Genomic DNA, 15068 nt, shown 5'->3' with positions numbered 1-15068 from the left:
AATCGGGCTGGATCAGGTCGCTTGAGCCATTTGTGATGAACATCAGGTGGTTGCTCTCTTGGTCTTCACGAACTGAACAAATTTCAGAAGTGAAAGCTCAGTTAAATCAATGGTAAGCGTTGGTGCAAAAAAAAGGAGAACTGAGATTTCTCCAACCTGCCTTTTCTGCTCAGTCAGGGCTACCTGTGACCCCGCTGAGGTTATAAACGCGATCCGGGGATGCGTGGGCTCTTGGTGCTGCGGTTCTTCAACCCACACGTTTTCAGATCACAGCCTGTGGAGGGCTGGCATTTCAGCTGAGACACCTCCGTTGGGAGCGTGCTTGCTCCCAGCTCTCTTCACAGTTGATAGGAGAAGGAATAAGTTCAGATCAGCTACGTTCAAGGTTGGAGAAGCCTGATCTTTGGTGCCAGGACTGCTCTGAATGCGGCTCATTTACATAGGTGCCTCCAGCCAGGTTTGAATCTGCTCCTTCTGGGCCCACAAGCAGCTAAATCCTGGTCTCCGGGGAGAAAAGAGGTGTTTTCTTTCCAAAACCCTCCTTTGCAACTCAAAAGCCTTGTAAAAAAAAATGTAGCTGGTACATTCTCCTAAAACTAAGGGAGATGTTTTTGCCCAATTATATTTTAGCACTTCAGAGCAAGAATCGTGCTCCCGTTTTAAAATCACCCGAGATGCTGAGAGTGCCTGCGCTCTGAAGGCTGATGATTGAAGGGTGTTTAAAGAAAATTGGAAGAACTGTAGCAGTTAAACTTGCTGGGAACTTTGGCAGAATAACAGATAAAGCTCACGAAAATGCTAGAAGAGTTGTCTCTGACAAACCCTAGGAAAGCTCAGGACTCCGATAGCTCCAGCTTCTGCACGTGCTAACGCGGGCTGCTGCTTAAGCTGAAGTCTGTGTCCAGAGCTGAGCTGAGACAGATCAGACAGCTCCCAGGCTAATTACTGTGGAGTGGCTGGAAGGACTGATTAGCTTCTCGTTGATGTGGGAACCTGCAAGGTGTGGGATATGTCTTTATCGGGATGAAGACGTGGCAGCTTTTGGAGTCTTCCCGTATGAGTTGGCGTTGCAGAAAAGCTCGTTTCAGTTTGGTCTACGGTTTATATAAAGCATCTGGATATTTTTTAAATATAACCCATAAGTTCTGCACATGGAAACAAATTTAAGACAGCTGCAACACCCTTCTTGTGCATCCTCATCTTGTAAATCACGTGGAAGATACGCGCAGCCCAGGGCAGGAGGGAGCCCTCCTCATACCTGTGCTTTGGACCACAGCTGGGCTGAAGGTTTCATACAGTTTCTCCGGGGCTAATTTTGAGGTGTGAAAGGATTTTGATATCCCTAAAAGAAGCAGAATCAGTGACATCCCAATCCTCGGGTCCAGGGGTGATACGGCTTTGTCGGGAGATGAGAGCAATCTCTTTGGGAAGAAACCAGTGATAAGAAAACAGCAACGAGCCGATTCTGTACAGGTTGTCTCCTTTTCTCTCCAAACACAACATCAAGAAAACGAAACTTCAAAAAAAAAAAAAAAGACCCTTTTCGAAACCTGAAATATAAATCCTTTATTGTAATATAAATCTTTATCCTTTCAGTGCCTGATTGTGAGCCTTCCCTTTTCATTGGGTTGCATTTGCCTTCTGCACTGATTGATGTCTGTCTCCTATTTGCCCTGTGTTCTTAGCGCTGTCGTTGTAATTCTTCTGTCCATCTTTCATTGTGCTGTTTAGAAAAAAACACCTCCTTAAAGTGGCTTACAAAGACGGGATATAATCATCCGGCATACCTCTGTTTTTTTGTTGTTCATTTTTTATTATGCCGTATGCATTTAGACTGCTGTGGAGTGGGTTTTTTTCCCCCCCTCCCCATTTGTTTTTTTTTTTTTTTTTTCTAAAGAACATCCAGAAATACACACTCTGGGTTTCAAATTCACGGGGTGCTTTTTTCACTTCTTCAGAAACGCGGCTTCAAAGTGGGAAGCAGCGCGGAGCAGTTTGTGCCTAGCGCGGCGCTTCACATCTCAAGTGGGGCGTCCTTCCTTTTCGGTGAAAAACTTTGCTCACAAATTCAGCATTAATAAAAATAAATCCATTTAATTTGCTTTCTTTAGCTGGTCGGGCTCTGCCCTAGATGGGTTTCAGCAGCTGCTGTCTGCACGTACACCAACAGTTCGGCCCCATCACAAATTAGAATTAGAATCTAAATATATAATTTCCAGCTTTTTGTTTTGTTTTTTATACAGAGGACTGAGCTGATTTCTTAAAAACGTTACTTCCTTTTAGCCTAATTTCATTTCTTAAAAACATTTTCCTTTTAAACTGATTTCCTCCAACTCTTCTTCCTCCAGGTAACCTTTTCGACACCACAACGGATGCTCTGATCGATGCACACCCAGATTTTTCTGTTTAACCTCCACGCCGGTGACGGTAGCGGTTCTAAAACATCCTCTCCTTCGGGGAACATTCCTGCAAGATCGGCGCGAGACCTTCAGCCTCCTGCGGGATGTGGGCGTCCGTGCAGCTTTCCCTTCGAGTTTGTGTTGTTCCACGCGTTTTCCGTGAACCCTCAAGCCACGAAACCACCAGGTCGTTTCGCCAGTTCTCATCTTAATTAAAGATGATTGCCCTCCGTATTCTAACCCATTATTTAATTAGGATGGTAGCCACTCTACCTGAAGACGCTCTCTTGCCTTTGTTTTTCCCTTTGCCGTTGTACTTTCCCACAGGGTTGTGTGCTCGTGTTTCATCTTAAGCTATGCAGAGGTGGATGAACACAGCTGGATGACTCTTCCCCTCCGTGGGGACCATGGTGGCATCTCTCCTTCCCAAACCCAGGGGGCTCGATGAGCGTTTGAAGTGTCCTGCTCTTGTTCTTCTGCAGACCCACTTTTCCTTTCCTGGCTGCTGCTCCTCTATTTTAGAGACCCGTAGTGCAAATAGCCAGTCGTACACAGCTATAATTGAAAGGTCCTGGCTGGATCTAGCAGGGAAAAGAGCAGGATTCCTACCAGCAGCGCCCATTTCTGCACACGTAGCAGGGAGAAGCTGTTCCTCGAGCAAGCTGGAGATGCCCTGTGTGGTCCTCTCGAGCACGCTCTCCTTGCTTTCCCTACCACCTCAGTCTCACAATGGCTTAGTTTGCTGATTTCCAGGGCAAGGGTCTGCACACTGTGATTTCGCGACCACTGCCCTTGGGGACAATATTTAAAATAAATTTTAAAAAGTCCCCTTTTGACCCGCACTCTATTGATGGCTCAGCAGTTAAGATGAGTGAATTGATCAAGGAATTCACCCTCTTAGAGGCAGAAAGCATCGGTCCTTTCAGGTCAGGGCTAAGGGAAAATCGTACGTGGCCCTCCTGCGTGCAAACTGCCGCTTCTGCACCTTTCAACAGCACTAAATTCACTTTAAGAAACGTAGGGGAAAAGTCTAAAAGTCTCGAAGGTCTTACCTGCAGCACCTATCGATCAGCAGAGAGTTTGAGTGGGCTTCCTGCCATTCGAGGGAGAGATTGCTAGAGCCTTCACCATTGTGTTTCGTTTTCCTTTGTGTATTTTAGGTGAATCTTCCCCCGCCTTTGACACTATTTGGCCTTTGAGTGTTTCAACTGAAGTGCTATTACCGAGTGGGATGTTTTTTTTTTTATTTTTTCAAAGTATTTAAAGATTTGTTTCTGGTTTAAAACCCCTGAAGCCTGTTTCTGGGAAGCTGTCGAACACCCGCAGGGGTGGCCTGTTCCCCCAGCACCCGAGAAATCAGGCTGCCAGCCCTCCCCACCCGCCAGCGATGTGCTTTTAGGAATGACCGTGTCTTCTGGAAAACTGTGGAATATATTGAATGTGCACTGCGAACCTTAAGAAAAAAGAAAAAAACAAAAAAACAGAGTCTTTCCTTCCTTCATGGCTTGGAGTTGTCTGCATAGGGCGGGGGCAGCCATGCCCCCACGCCGTGTGTCCGTATCGTAACACTTCAGCGATGGAATCAGCGTTTTTGTAAATTTTGAAGATTGCGTTGGTGTTTACTTACTGTGACTACTGTTCAGACTTTCTTCAGAAATCTTTTTATAGGGTTTATTAGAAAAAAAAGAAAAAAAAAGAAGAAAATCATTCCATATTTAGGTAAAAACGTCTCAATCTTCTGTATATATGTTTTATTAATATGTAAATATTTAGATATTTTTAAATGACTATGTTCTTAATAAAGCGAGAAGGGACTAGTTGTGATATGGTGTATAACATTGTGTCGTGTTACCGATCTCTGGGAAACCCTCTTTGTCAGTCCAGAAAAAGAAAACCTACAATAAATAACTTTAATTGAACGTGCCTTCCTGTGTTCTGTGCTGGGTTGCTGTGTTTCAGGGGAATTACCTGGCAGTTTGTGGACCAGGTAGGGAAATGTACAGAAAACCCTAAAAGTTGCTGCCACGATGCTGTTTGTCTGATGGAAACGATCCTGCCCTCGCCGTCAGAACAATGGCCATGGCCAATCGCGTAATAACCCTCGAGTATTAAGTGCTGATATGCTTGAAGTCTAATTTTAATTGAATTAGGTACCTTTATAATCTTCGCTTAAAAGGTTAAGCTCTGCTTCTATGGAAACAACACGCAGGGAGGGCAAACCCAACATCCATAATTTGGAGTGGCCGCGCAGAAATACGCCCGGTCATTTATTATTGCACCCTCGTCGAGCGTTGGTTAGCCTCGGAAAATGTTCCCTGCAAACACACGCTCCTGGGAACCTCCAGCCGATGAGAAATGAGGAAAAGCACCTCCACACACCCTGGCTGCTTTCTGCGGGCAGTAGCTGGTGGTGAAAAGCCCTGCCATGGTTTTGTTTCCCCTGCGGTGGTTGCACAGAGCCTCGGCGGGCATCGTGCGAGCCAGCTGGGTCCTCATCCATCGCCGCGAGCTGGGAGAGCTCCACCTGAGTCTGAATTGGCTCCGGATCCATGTGCAAGTCATCATTCCTACAAATAATGCTCACTCAACTTGGTGGGACGAATTCATCCCTCGCTGAGCGGTGATTTTCACCCTCCTGCTCCATGCTGCGAGTCCTCCTCGTGCGGGTTGATTTTGCTTGATTTTTTTAATCCCGGGGCAGGTTAACGCAGCTTTATGATAGGATCAGGGACAAGGAATGTCACCGTGTGCCAGGAAATTCAATGTATCAGAGGCCGTGGCAAGGATGCTGCAGGGATGCCCCAGGACTTTGCGCCGTGCACCCCGCCGCCCTATTTACGGGACGCCGGCGACGAATTCCTCGGGTGAAAAAAAAAAAAATCCTTCTGAAGCTGAACAGGAAAAGGATATCCTCGCAGCGACATGAAAGGAAACAGGAGCCCGGGCAGCGACATGAAAGGAAACAGGAGCCTTGCATTAGTTGCGAGGCAAGAAGAAAGTCATCTGAAGCCTGTGTGACACGTTGGTTGGGAAGCGGCTGGCAGAGGGAGCGCGCCGCCACGCCGCCGGGTTTTTGGGGGACCGGCGGCCCCGACAGATCCCACCCTGGAGCTGTCGGTGGGAAGACAAAGCCCTACAAAGCTCCACATCATCATGGCAAAGAGGAGGCACGGCCCCAGGAAAACCCCAGGGCTGATGACGGGCAGCTGGGGTGTCCAACCCCACTGCCACATCCCCCTAAAGGCACAGCCCCAGCTGATATTTCACCAAACTGAGCAAAACCAACCATTCTCCCCAAAATCCCACATAAATTGAGCGCCTTCACCCCCTCCCCACCACCGGCTGCGTCACGGAGAGGCAGGCAAGGAGTCCCTACAAGTAGGTCAGCTACGATTTCTCATCCGACAGAAGCTAATAAAAGGCACCGATGTGAAACCTATAACATTATGGGGATAAATAATTTAGCTCGGTTGTGTAAACATTGATTCTGGGTTAAAAAAAATAAAGGAAGAATGGATTCCATCAGCTCTTCCCCCTCCCCTGCGTGTGTACATGGTTATGTGTGACATAACGGGGGCAGCAAATAATTTGGGGAATTTGGATGCCGGGGAGATGCCCCCAACGTGTTTTTGCGTCGGGTCCTCCCTTCAGCCAGGCCTTCACAGAGGGGTCAGACGAGCAGGGGAGCTAATTACGAACAAAGACATCGTTTGTGTCTTGTAATTGCAGGTTTCCATTGCCTGGAGGGCTGGTGCTAAGAGAGGAGGCTGCGTTTTGTACCCCGTGTCCTCCCCGCTGCTCTCCTCTCCTCCTTTTGCGGATACATCCACCCGGGGGACATCCCCAAAACGCCTCGCACACAGCGGTGCTCCTGTCCTGCAGCATCTCCGGAGGCACTGGGCTAAGAAAACGTGGGCAGGAGGGGGACGAGGGGAGCTCTGTGTGTCCGGGGACCTTGTGGTGTCCACCACGAGCCCATGCAAAGACCCCAGCAACTTACTGCTCCCCAGTAAGTTCCCTTTTCCAACCCATTCACGTGCATTTAGAGCCCGACTCCACCCCACGGGGTTTTTGGCTGGTGGGGATGGGGATAATGCTCATGGATGTCCAGCAAGCCCCATCCTGCCACCCCAAATCCAGATTTTCTGCCCCATTTGCAGACACCGGGGTGGAGGCAATGATGCCCCCACTGAGACCCCAAAGTGTGACTGGGATCAGAGCAAGGATGCTGAGCCTGATTGATTCACCCCTTCCCAGGCTGTAGGGTTTTCCCGCAAGCCAGCATCCACCCTAAAAAAACACTGCTGGACGCTTCCCCCAGCAGAAAATCTCCTCCAGCTGGTGATTGCTTTCCTCTTGCTGATACGCAGGTGGAAAGTCCGGGTTTATGGCATGCGGGGGGTTGCCCTTCCTGCTCTGCATCAAGGCACCGCGTTTCTTCCTGGGGTTGTCGGAAAAAATATAGAAATAAAATAGAAATAAAATAAAAAATCCTGGAAATAAAGACTCAAACAGCAAAATTTCCTGCCCGGGATGGGAGGTGGTGGGCACCTCGCACCAAGAAGGCGCTGGGTGACCTTGGGCCACCCGGCTTCTCCTCCGTCCTTCGCCATCTGTGGGAGGAAGGATGAGGCCAGAGGCAGAAGGAAACCTCTCCGCTCCCCCCTCCGAGGCTCCCAGGTGCAAAGGTTAATGCACGCCAGGGTTTTGCCGGGGAACCCAGACAGAAATTGCTCTTCAGCTATTGCCATCTTGTGGCGCCCGTGACCTGCTGCCTGCTCCTCTCCTCTGCTAATGGTGCCGGCAGCGCGCACGGGCGATTTCAGCAGCGCGATGTAAATGAAGCGGAGATGCCTACGGAGGAGCCATTAGCATAAATCCAATCAAAGGGCTTTGTTTAACTTGTTAAAAATGACTAAATATTTAGTGAGCGTGGGTGGGCGAGGTGATTCCTGCTCGCACTCGGCGGGTTGTAGAAGCACGGCTCTCTCCGCCGCCTTAAATGCCTGAACTTGGAGGCGATTTTCCACCCTGAACTCTGCCTCCTTGCTGGTAACTCACAGAAATATCGCTGCGAATGAGAGGAGGCTGACTCCAGAATGGGATCTTTGCTTCTCAGAGCAGCCCAAAGGCGTTGGGGCCGTGTCCTGCCCACCGCAGGGGTCCTGCAGCACCACGGCTTGTGCCCATCGGCTTCACCAAGGGCAAGAGCTGCTCCGGTGACAGCAATTTGGGCCCAAATTGGGGAGATTTCTTCATCCTGGTTGTAGCTGTGGAGGCTCAGGAGGTGTGCACAGGGCTGAGGCTGTGCTGGATTGAGTGGTGTGAGCAGAACCCATGCTCCTCTGCCCTCGTCCACCCCATGGACCACTGGGGTCCGCTCCTCGCCTCCAGAAGTGCCACCAGCTTTGGACAGCCACCAACAGCAGGAATCAAAACATTTGGTTGAGCATGGGGCTGCTCCCTGACCTGTTACACCGCAAACATGTGATATAATAATAATAAATAATAATAATAAATGATAAACTGAGAAAACAAAAAAGACAGACAATGAAGGAGGAGGAGGAGGAGGAGGAGGAGGAGGAGGAGGAGGAGGAGGAGGAGGAGGAGGAGAAGAAAAGAAGAAGAAGAAGAAGAAGAAGAAGAAGAAGAAGAAGAAGAAGAAGAAGAAGAAGAAGAAGAAGAAGAAGAAGAAGAAGAAAAGAAAGGAGAAGGAGAAGGAGAAGGAGAAGGAGAAGGAGAAGAAGAAGAAGAAGAAGAAGAAGAAGAAGAAGAAGAAGAAGAAGAAGAAGAAGAAGAAGAAGAAGAAGAAGAAGAAGAAGAAGAAGAAGAAGAAGAAGAAGAAAGGAGAAGGAGAAGGAGAAGGAGAAGGAGAAGGAGAAGGAGAAGGAGAAGGAGAAGGAGAAGGAGAAGGAGAAGGAGAAGGAGAAGGAGAAGGAGAAGGAGAAAGAAGGAGAAGGAGAAGGAGAAGGAGAAGGAGAAGGAGAAGGAGAAGGAGAAGGAGAAGGAGAAGGAGAAGGAGAAGGAGAAGGAGAAGGAGAAGGAGAAGGAGAAGGAGAAGGAGAAGGAGAAGGAGAAGGAGAAGGAGAAGGAGAAGGAGAGGGAGAAGGAGAAGGAGAAGGAGAAGGAGAAGGAGAAGGAGAAGGAGAAGGAGAAGGAGAAGGAGAAGGAGAAGGAGAAGGAGAAGGAGAAGGAGAAGGAGAAGGAGAAGGAGAAGGAGAAGGAGAAGGAGAAGGAGAAGGAGAAGGAGAAGGAGAAGGAGAAGGAGAAGGAGAAGGAGAAGGAGAAGGAGAAGGAGAAGGAGAAGGAGGGCAATGCCAGCCTTTTGGAGCAGTCGCTCTTCCCGGCAGGTTTGCTCTCCCGCACGGAGATCTCACTCGATGGTTTTTGTTTAGCGAGGGTGTTAATTGCATTGCTGGAAATCAAAGCACTTGTCCCTGCCGTCGCTGCCGCTGGGAGTTTTTCGTGTTTCCTGCCCCATGGGGTCCTGCAAAGGCAGCGGAGAGGGTTATTTAGTGCCAAACCCGGGCATGGGCAGGAGAAAATGCACCCAGAGGGTGCTGCAGCAGGAGAGAAGGGGGCAAGTGGGTGCCCAACAAATAGATGGAGGCATAGGAGAATTTAGTGGCGTGGTCTGTGCCTTCCCTGAGTGTTTTGGTGTTTGTTTGTTAATGCTGGAGAAAAATAGATCCTATAAAAGAAATCAGCAAATCCTGCTGCCTCCTGACCTTGCAAACAGCAGCACTCAAAGCAAGCGGGTGCTGCTGTTTGCCAGGGGGAAGGAGGGGTGAGCGTGGCCCGGTGTGAGGCTCCAGGTCGCAACGGGGAAGCGGGGAAGAAGCAGGTGGGAGCCTAAAGGCAGAACTGCATGGCCTAGTGTATTTTAGGAGAGATTATGGAGGGCCATCCCTCGCTGCCTGGCTCTTTGTACAAACCCCGTGACACCCAGGCGAATAAACAGGAGAAAAACAGGAGCTGAAGGCTCCCCTGGTGCTTTTCAGGGCCAACACGCGCGGCAGCGAGGCACAAAACGCCCCAGAAGAAGCAAGGAAGAGACGGGAGCTGCAAGGGCACATCTTCACAGCAAGGCTTGGAGCGGCTTTTGAGGATTTCCCCTCTGGGGGCAGATGTTATCTGCGTGGCTGGGCCCCATCTTGTACCAGCAGGAAACAGGAACCCACTTATGGGACCCCCAGGGCTGCTCGGGGGCAGCATCACCCCCTGCTTCAGCCCCCAGCTCTGGTCCAAAAAAAAAAAAGGGGGGAAAAAAATGCATAAAAGCTGCTGGGCGGGCAGTGTTCCGTTTGGATTTTGCACAGACTTCTGATAAAATCCCCCATCAGAGCCCATTAAAGCGCCTTATCGGAGGTGAACGGGGCAAAGTCCCCGTTTGGTGACGGGAAACAAAGAGGTAAGGAACATCTGCTCCTCGGGGCACGGAGGGGGAAGCACTGAGGCACAGAGGAGGCCACTACTGGCATTGTTACTAATTAATGCCGTCCGCGTGTTAACGAGAGGCAGGGAGATGACAGCGAGGCAAGGGGGGCTGAGAACAGCACAAACCGGGGTCGCTTCATCGAAGCGGGACGCTGCGTTGAGAAATGGGTGCTGCAGGATGAGAAATAAAGTCACAGCAACACAGTTAAAGCTCCTGCAGCAAGAAAACACGGCGTTTCCACCGCAGACTGGGAGAAGAGTTAAGATACGAGGCCGTAACTCTGTCAGTGTTAAGTAAAGCCATGTGTTTAAGCCCCACACGTCAGTGGAAGAAGTCATCTCGACGCACCGAGCTCAATATTCAGCACCATCAGGGCTGAATCAGCTGGTTGGATTTTACCAGCGACGGGAATCCTGAAATGGAAACGAATTTTCCCAGCAGTGGGGATTCGGGACTGGAAATCAATAAATAAAGTCACTTTGCGTTGCCATTTCTTGCTTATTTCTTTAATCAGCTCTGCTTTATCACGCCTCCGTGACGCCGCCGCTTCTCCCTTCGACACCTTGCCATGGGAAGGTTGTGGGGATTAAAAACAAAAAACAAAACCCCTTCTGCTGACGTTTAAGAAACAGAAAGGGGAGATCACAAGCTGAATCTGGCAAGCTCTGAAGTAGCAGAACCAAACCTGCTGCCTGCATCGCTCCGATTTAGCTTTGGCCACAGAAATTTGAGCTGCTCCAGCCCCGGCCGCACCTGTAAAGGTGAAGGCCGCCCGCTGCCTGCTCCTGGTGTAGGAGCAGCGGGCTTTGATGTGACAGCGCCGTCAGGCAGCACCCCGGGGCATGCACTGAGGGTTCTTTATCTCTTTTTGTGTTTTCTTTCCTGTTTTTTTCCACTTCCGAAGGTGTGCGGAGCAGACCGTTCTCATGGCGCTGGACCAAACCGCTGCAGATCGGGGGATTTCTGCGGAACTGCAAGCCAGACAGCAAATAAAAGCCTCTAAAAGAGGAAAAAAAATCCATTCAATCCTTTTTATGTATTTATTTGTTTGTTTGTTGAGTCCTAGAACACCATTATTTAACACGAGGAAAATTCCAGGCAGGAGGCTGCCATTTGTATCCCTGCCCTGCACTGTCCCATGCCCCATTTTCCCTCTCCTCACCCCAAAACCCGGCCATCCCCAAACAGAACGTGGGGCGTGGGGTGGTATCACTGGGCCTCTCCACCTTGGGGTAAATTTGGGTGTATTCAGGTTTTCTTTTGCTCGTGTTGCCACCTGGAATCTCATTATTATTATTTTTTTCCCCTGCTCTATTAAATAAACGTTCAACCCTTGTGAGAAAAATGGGAATTCAGTTCCTCCATCCTCTACAAAGAAATCAGAAGCGAAAAAAATCTGTAAGTCAGGGCTTTAAAATCTACAGAGTTCCTTATTTTATTTTATTTTATTTTATTTTATTTTATTTTATTTTATTTTATTTTATTTTATTTTATTCTGTATGTTTCTTGTTTGTTTTTTTTTTTTTTTAATGAGATGGAGTGACAGAGGCAATAGGGAAAAGCTTGAGGAACTTTAGGTTGGTGCTCCCAATTACGGCCCCACAAGGCACTTAGGGGCAACTTTTTAGACTGAAATCATCCACCACGGGGCACGCAGACAGCACGTGGAAGCAGCCTCCAGCATTTCAGCTCAGGTGGCTGTCGGAAAAGATCCTGAGATCCTCTGATGGCCTCACCGGAGCCTGGCATCACCGAATGATCAAGGTTGGAGAAGACCTCTGAGATGATCTGGAGGGAGAAATCGGTGAATTTACACAAATATTGGTGGTCTCCAAAAGGTGCTCGGTGTCTCTGCTCTTCTGGTCCTCAAGGTCATGGTCTGGGGGTGCTGTGTTTGATTGGAGATTAAAAAAAAAAGAGTAATTAAAAGCCAGGCGAGAAAAGCAGGGCTTTAATTTCCTCCTCTGTTCAATTTGAAACCGGACATTTTCAAAGAGAGTTGCACAAAAGGCAGCCTGCGAATTAAACCATCTTTGAATTAACGGGCAATTACTTAATTAGGTATTTAGCTGCAAACTGCAAGAAATAAGCTTTTTTTTTCCAAAAAAAATTATTCTGCAGTGTAACAGTGGGCCCTACACTACCTGTATCTCCCTTGCCTCAGCAGAAAACTCGCCTGGTGTGAGAAGTGAGACAGATTCTGGGGGGAAATCAGGCAAAAGAACCAAATTTTGAGGGAAAATCATGCCAGAGAGGCAAGTTTTGAGGGAAAATCATGCAAGGGATCCAAATTTTGAGGGAAAATCTTGAAAAAGAGCCCAATTTTTGAGGGAAAATCTTGAAAGAGAGCCAAATTCTAAGGGAAAGTCATGAAAAAGAGGCAAATTTTGAGGGTAAATCATGCAAGAGAACCCAATTTTGTTGGAAAATCATGCCAAGGAGGCAAATTTGGAGAGAAAATCATGGCAGAGAGACAATTTTTGAGGGAAAATCATGCCAGAGAGCCAAATTTTGACAGCAAATTGTGCAAGAGAACTTAATTTTGAGGGAAAATTGTGCAAGATAACCCAGTTTTGAGGGAAAATCATGCCAAAGAGGGAAATTTTGAGGGAAAATCATGGCAGAGAGCCCAATTTGGGGGGGCGGAATCATGCAAGAGAGCTCAGTTTTGAGGGAAAATCATGTAAGAGACCCAAATTTTAAGGGAAAATCATGGCAGAGAGCCCAATTTGGGGGGTGGGGGAAATCATGCAAGAGAGCTCAATTTTGAGGGAAAATCACACAAGGGAGCCCAATTTTGAGGGAAAATAATGAAAAAGAGGCAAATTTTGAGGGATAGTCATGCAAGAGAGACCAATTTTGAGGGAAAATCATGCAAGAGAGGCAAATTTGGAGGGAAAATCATGAAAAAGAGGAAAATTTTGAGGGAAAATCATGAAAGAGAGACCAATTTTGAGGGAAAAATATGAAAAAGAGGCAACTTTTGAGGGAAAGTCATGCAAAAGAGCCCAATTTTGAGAGAAAATCATGAAAAAGGGGCAACTTGTGAGGGAAAGTCATGCAAAAGAGCCCAATTTTGAGGGAAAATCATGCAGGAGAACCCAATTTTGAGGAAAAGCCATGAAAAAAGAGGCAACTTTTGAAGGAAAACCATGCAAGAGAGGCAACTTTTGAGGGAAAAATCATACAAGCGAGCCCAATTTGGGGGGAGAATCACTGAAATTTTTATTTCACAGATTGGGAAAAGGGGTTTTTGGGGGCGAGAGAACGCCTTCGAGACACAGCAGCAGCGCTGCAGCCGGGGGGCGCGCAAACACCCTCGGGCCTCGTTGCCGCGCGGCCGCCGTTGCAGCCCGGCCCCGGGGCGCGGTTGCACCGCCGGGAGCGCGCGCGCGCGCGCGGGCGCGCGAAGGGAGAACGGGCGCGCGCGCGCGGGAGCGGAGCGCGCGGCGCGGGGCGGGGGCGCGCGCGCGGCGTGGGCGGGGCGACGGGAACGGGGAGGGGGGGGAGGTTTAACCCCTTCGGTGCCGGCGGGCGGCGGAGCGCGGCGGCGGCTTCTGTTCTGCTCAGGCGGCGCCGAGGGAGCCCCGCCGCGCCCGGTGCATTGTGGGACTGGGCCGGGAGCCCCGTTCGCGGGAGGAGGCGGAGGGCGAGGAGGCGAAGCCGGTGAGGGGGAGACCCGAGGAGGGAGGGAAGGGGAAGGGGGGGGGGGGGTTAAAGGGGAAATCGCCTCACGCTGGAAACGGGAGGGGGGGGTGGGGGGGGGGCTAGGGGGGCGCTTCGGCTTCGGGCTCCCCGCCGGCCTCGTTCCTTCCTTCCCCCCCCCCCCCCCTCCCCTCACGGGGTCAGGACTCGGGAGAAGGGAGGAGAAAGGCGAGGGGGAGGAGGAGGAGGGCGAGCGCCGCGCCGCTTTAAAAATAAATAAATAAAATATATTAAAAAAAAAAAAAAAAAGGAAAAAACCCGCCCCGCGCCGGCAGCGAAAGGGTTAAACCGGCGGTTTTGTGTTCTTTTTTTTTTTTTTCCTCTCTCTTCCCCCCCCCCCCCCTCCTCCCGCCCGCCGCCGCCGCCATTTTGTTTCCTGAGGGGAGGGGAAGGGGGGGGGGGGGAGGCGGGAGCGCGCCTGAGGCGCTGAGGGGGAATGTGGGGGGGGCGGCTTACCTGCACCGCGCCTCCTCCTCATCTTCCTCCTCCTCCTCACCTTCATCATCATCATCATCCACATCACCCTCCTCCTCCTCTTCCCTCACACGCGGCCCCGTGCCCGCTCTGTGGAGGCGGAGAGGGGCGCCCCCATGCAGGGCGGCTGCTGCTCGTCCTCCTCATCCTCCTCCTCATCATCTTCCTCCTCCTTCTCCTCATCTTCCTCCTCCTCCTCTTCCCCCCCTCAGAGGCCGAAGGCACCAACCGGCCGCTGAAGGTGTCCCAGAGCCACCGTTTGAGTCCCTCCCCCCCTCCCCATCCCTCAGCTCAAGGGTGAAACTTGATAATTATTATCATTATTATTATTTATTTTTTATTATTTTTTTTTATTTGACTATTTATCACGTCGCTCCCTTAAAGCAAGGGTCGGGAGGTGCTCGCTGCCGCCAGGACCCGCCGCCCCGGCAGGCTGCGGGGCGCTGCTGCGCGCTCTGCTCAAACCTTCATTAAATTAATTTATTTTTTTTAAACAAAAAACAGCGACTGTCCTCTCTCAGTGGGTGTTTCCCATTAAATCAAGGCGTCCCGGCTCCTTTCAGCCTTTCTTCTTGGAGCAGGGAGCTTGGCTGGCTGTGCCTCGGGGTCCTGCAGGCTGAAACTAAAAGTGCTAAAAAGTGCTAAAACCCCAAAAAAAACCCTCCTCACAAAGCTTTTGTCTCCCCTCTCTGCTGACAGGTTCCTTCCCAGCCTCTATCTTTCTTCCTTTTCTTATTGTTTTGTTGTTTTTTATTGGATGGCGAGTGCTTTAGTGGCTCACGTTGGAAGGCGACAGCTCCGGACCGGGTTCATTGCTCATCCAAGACACGTTCCTGGAGCTGGAGGTTGGATCTCTGCCCGAGCCTGGGCTCGGGGAGATTTGGGTTTAAACAAGCAACACGCCTCCCCGCCAGGAGGGAGAGCGCCGGACAGGGGAGCTGGGCTCCCTATCACAGCGAGCTTCCAGCTCCGATGCGTACACAATACATCCAGCAAATTAGCAGGCTGAGATGTTCTGATAAACTTGGCATAACTGCTAACAAGTGTTGGAC

At 50.0% G+C, this 15068-nt stretch overlaps 1 protein-coding gene and 1 long non-coding RNA gene across 6 annotated transcripts in view; one reads left to right on the top strand and one right to left on the bottom strand.

Annotated features, from left to right (window-relative positions):
• The window catches only part of BEND7 (BEN domain containing 7), a 46435-nt gene extending 42117 nt beyond the window's left edge, over nt 1-4318 (top strand). For all 5 annotated transcript variants that reach the window (XR_003498054.3, XM_038185333.2, XM_013098772.4 and 2 more), the window contains one exon: nt 2349-4318. Coding sequence is in view for 4 of the 5 variants with exons in the window: in XM_038185333.2 (XP_038041261.1) it covers nt 2349-2410 (62 nt within the window). In the remaining variant the exon portion in view is untranslated. The remainder of the gene's footprint in view (nt 1-2348) is intronic.
• A 6949-nt stretch (nt 4319-11267) lies between these two features.
• On the bottom strand, nt 11268-14357 carry LOC119717432 (uncharacterized). Its single transcript, XR_005266942.2, has 2 exons — nt 13999-14357; nt 11268-11725 (listed from the first exon to the last, which is right to left on the bottom strand). It is a non-coding gene; the product is annotated as an uncharacterized lncRNA (long non-coding RNA).
• Nucleotides 14358-15068: the final 711 nt, after the last annotated feature.

The sequence above is a fragment of the Anas platyrhynchos genome, chromosome 1, assembly GCF_047663525.1.
Source record: "Anas platyrhynchos isolate ZD024472 breed Pekin duck chromosome 1, IASCAAS_PekinDuck_T2T, whole genome shotgun sequence".
Taxonomy (NCBI): Eukaryota; Metazoa; Chordata; class Aves; order Anseriformes; family Anatidae; genus Anas; species Anas platyrhynchos.
This window is presented reverse-complemented; position numbering and strand designations above follow the sequence as displayed.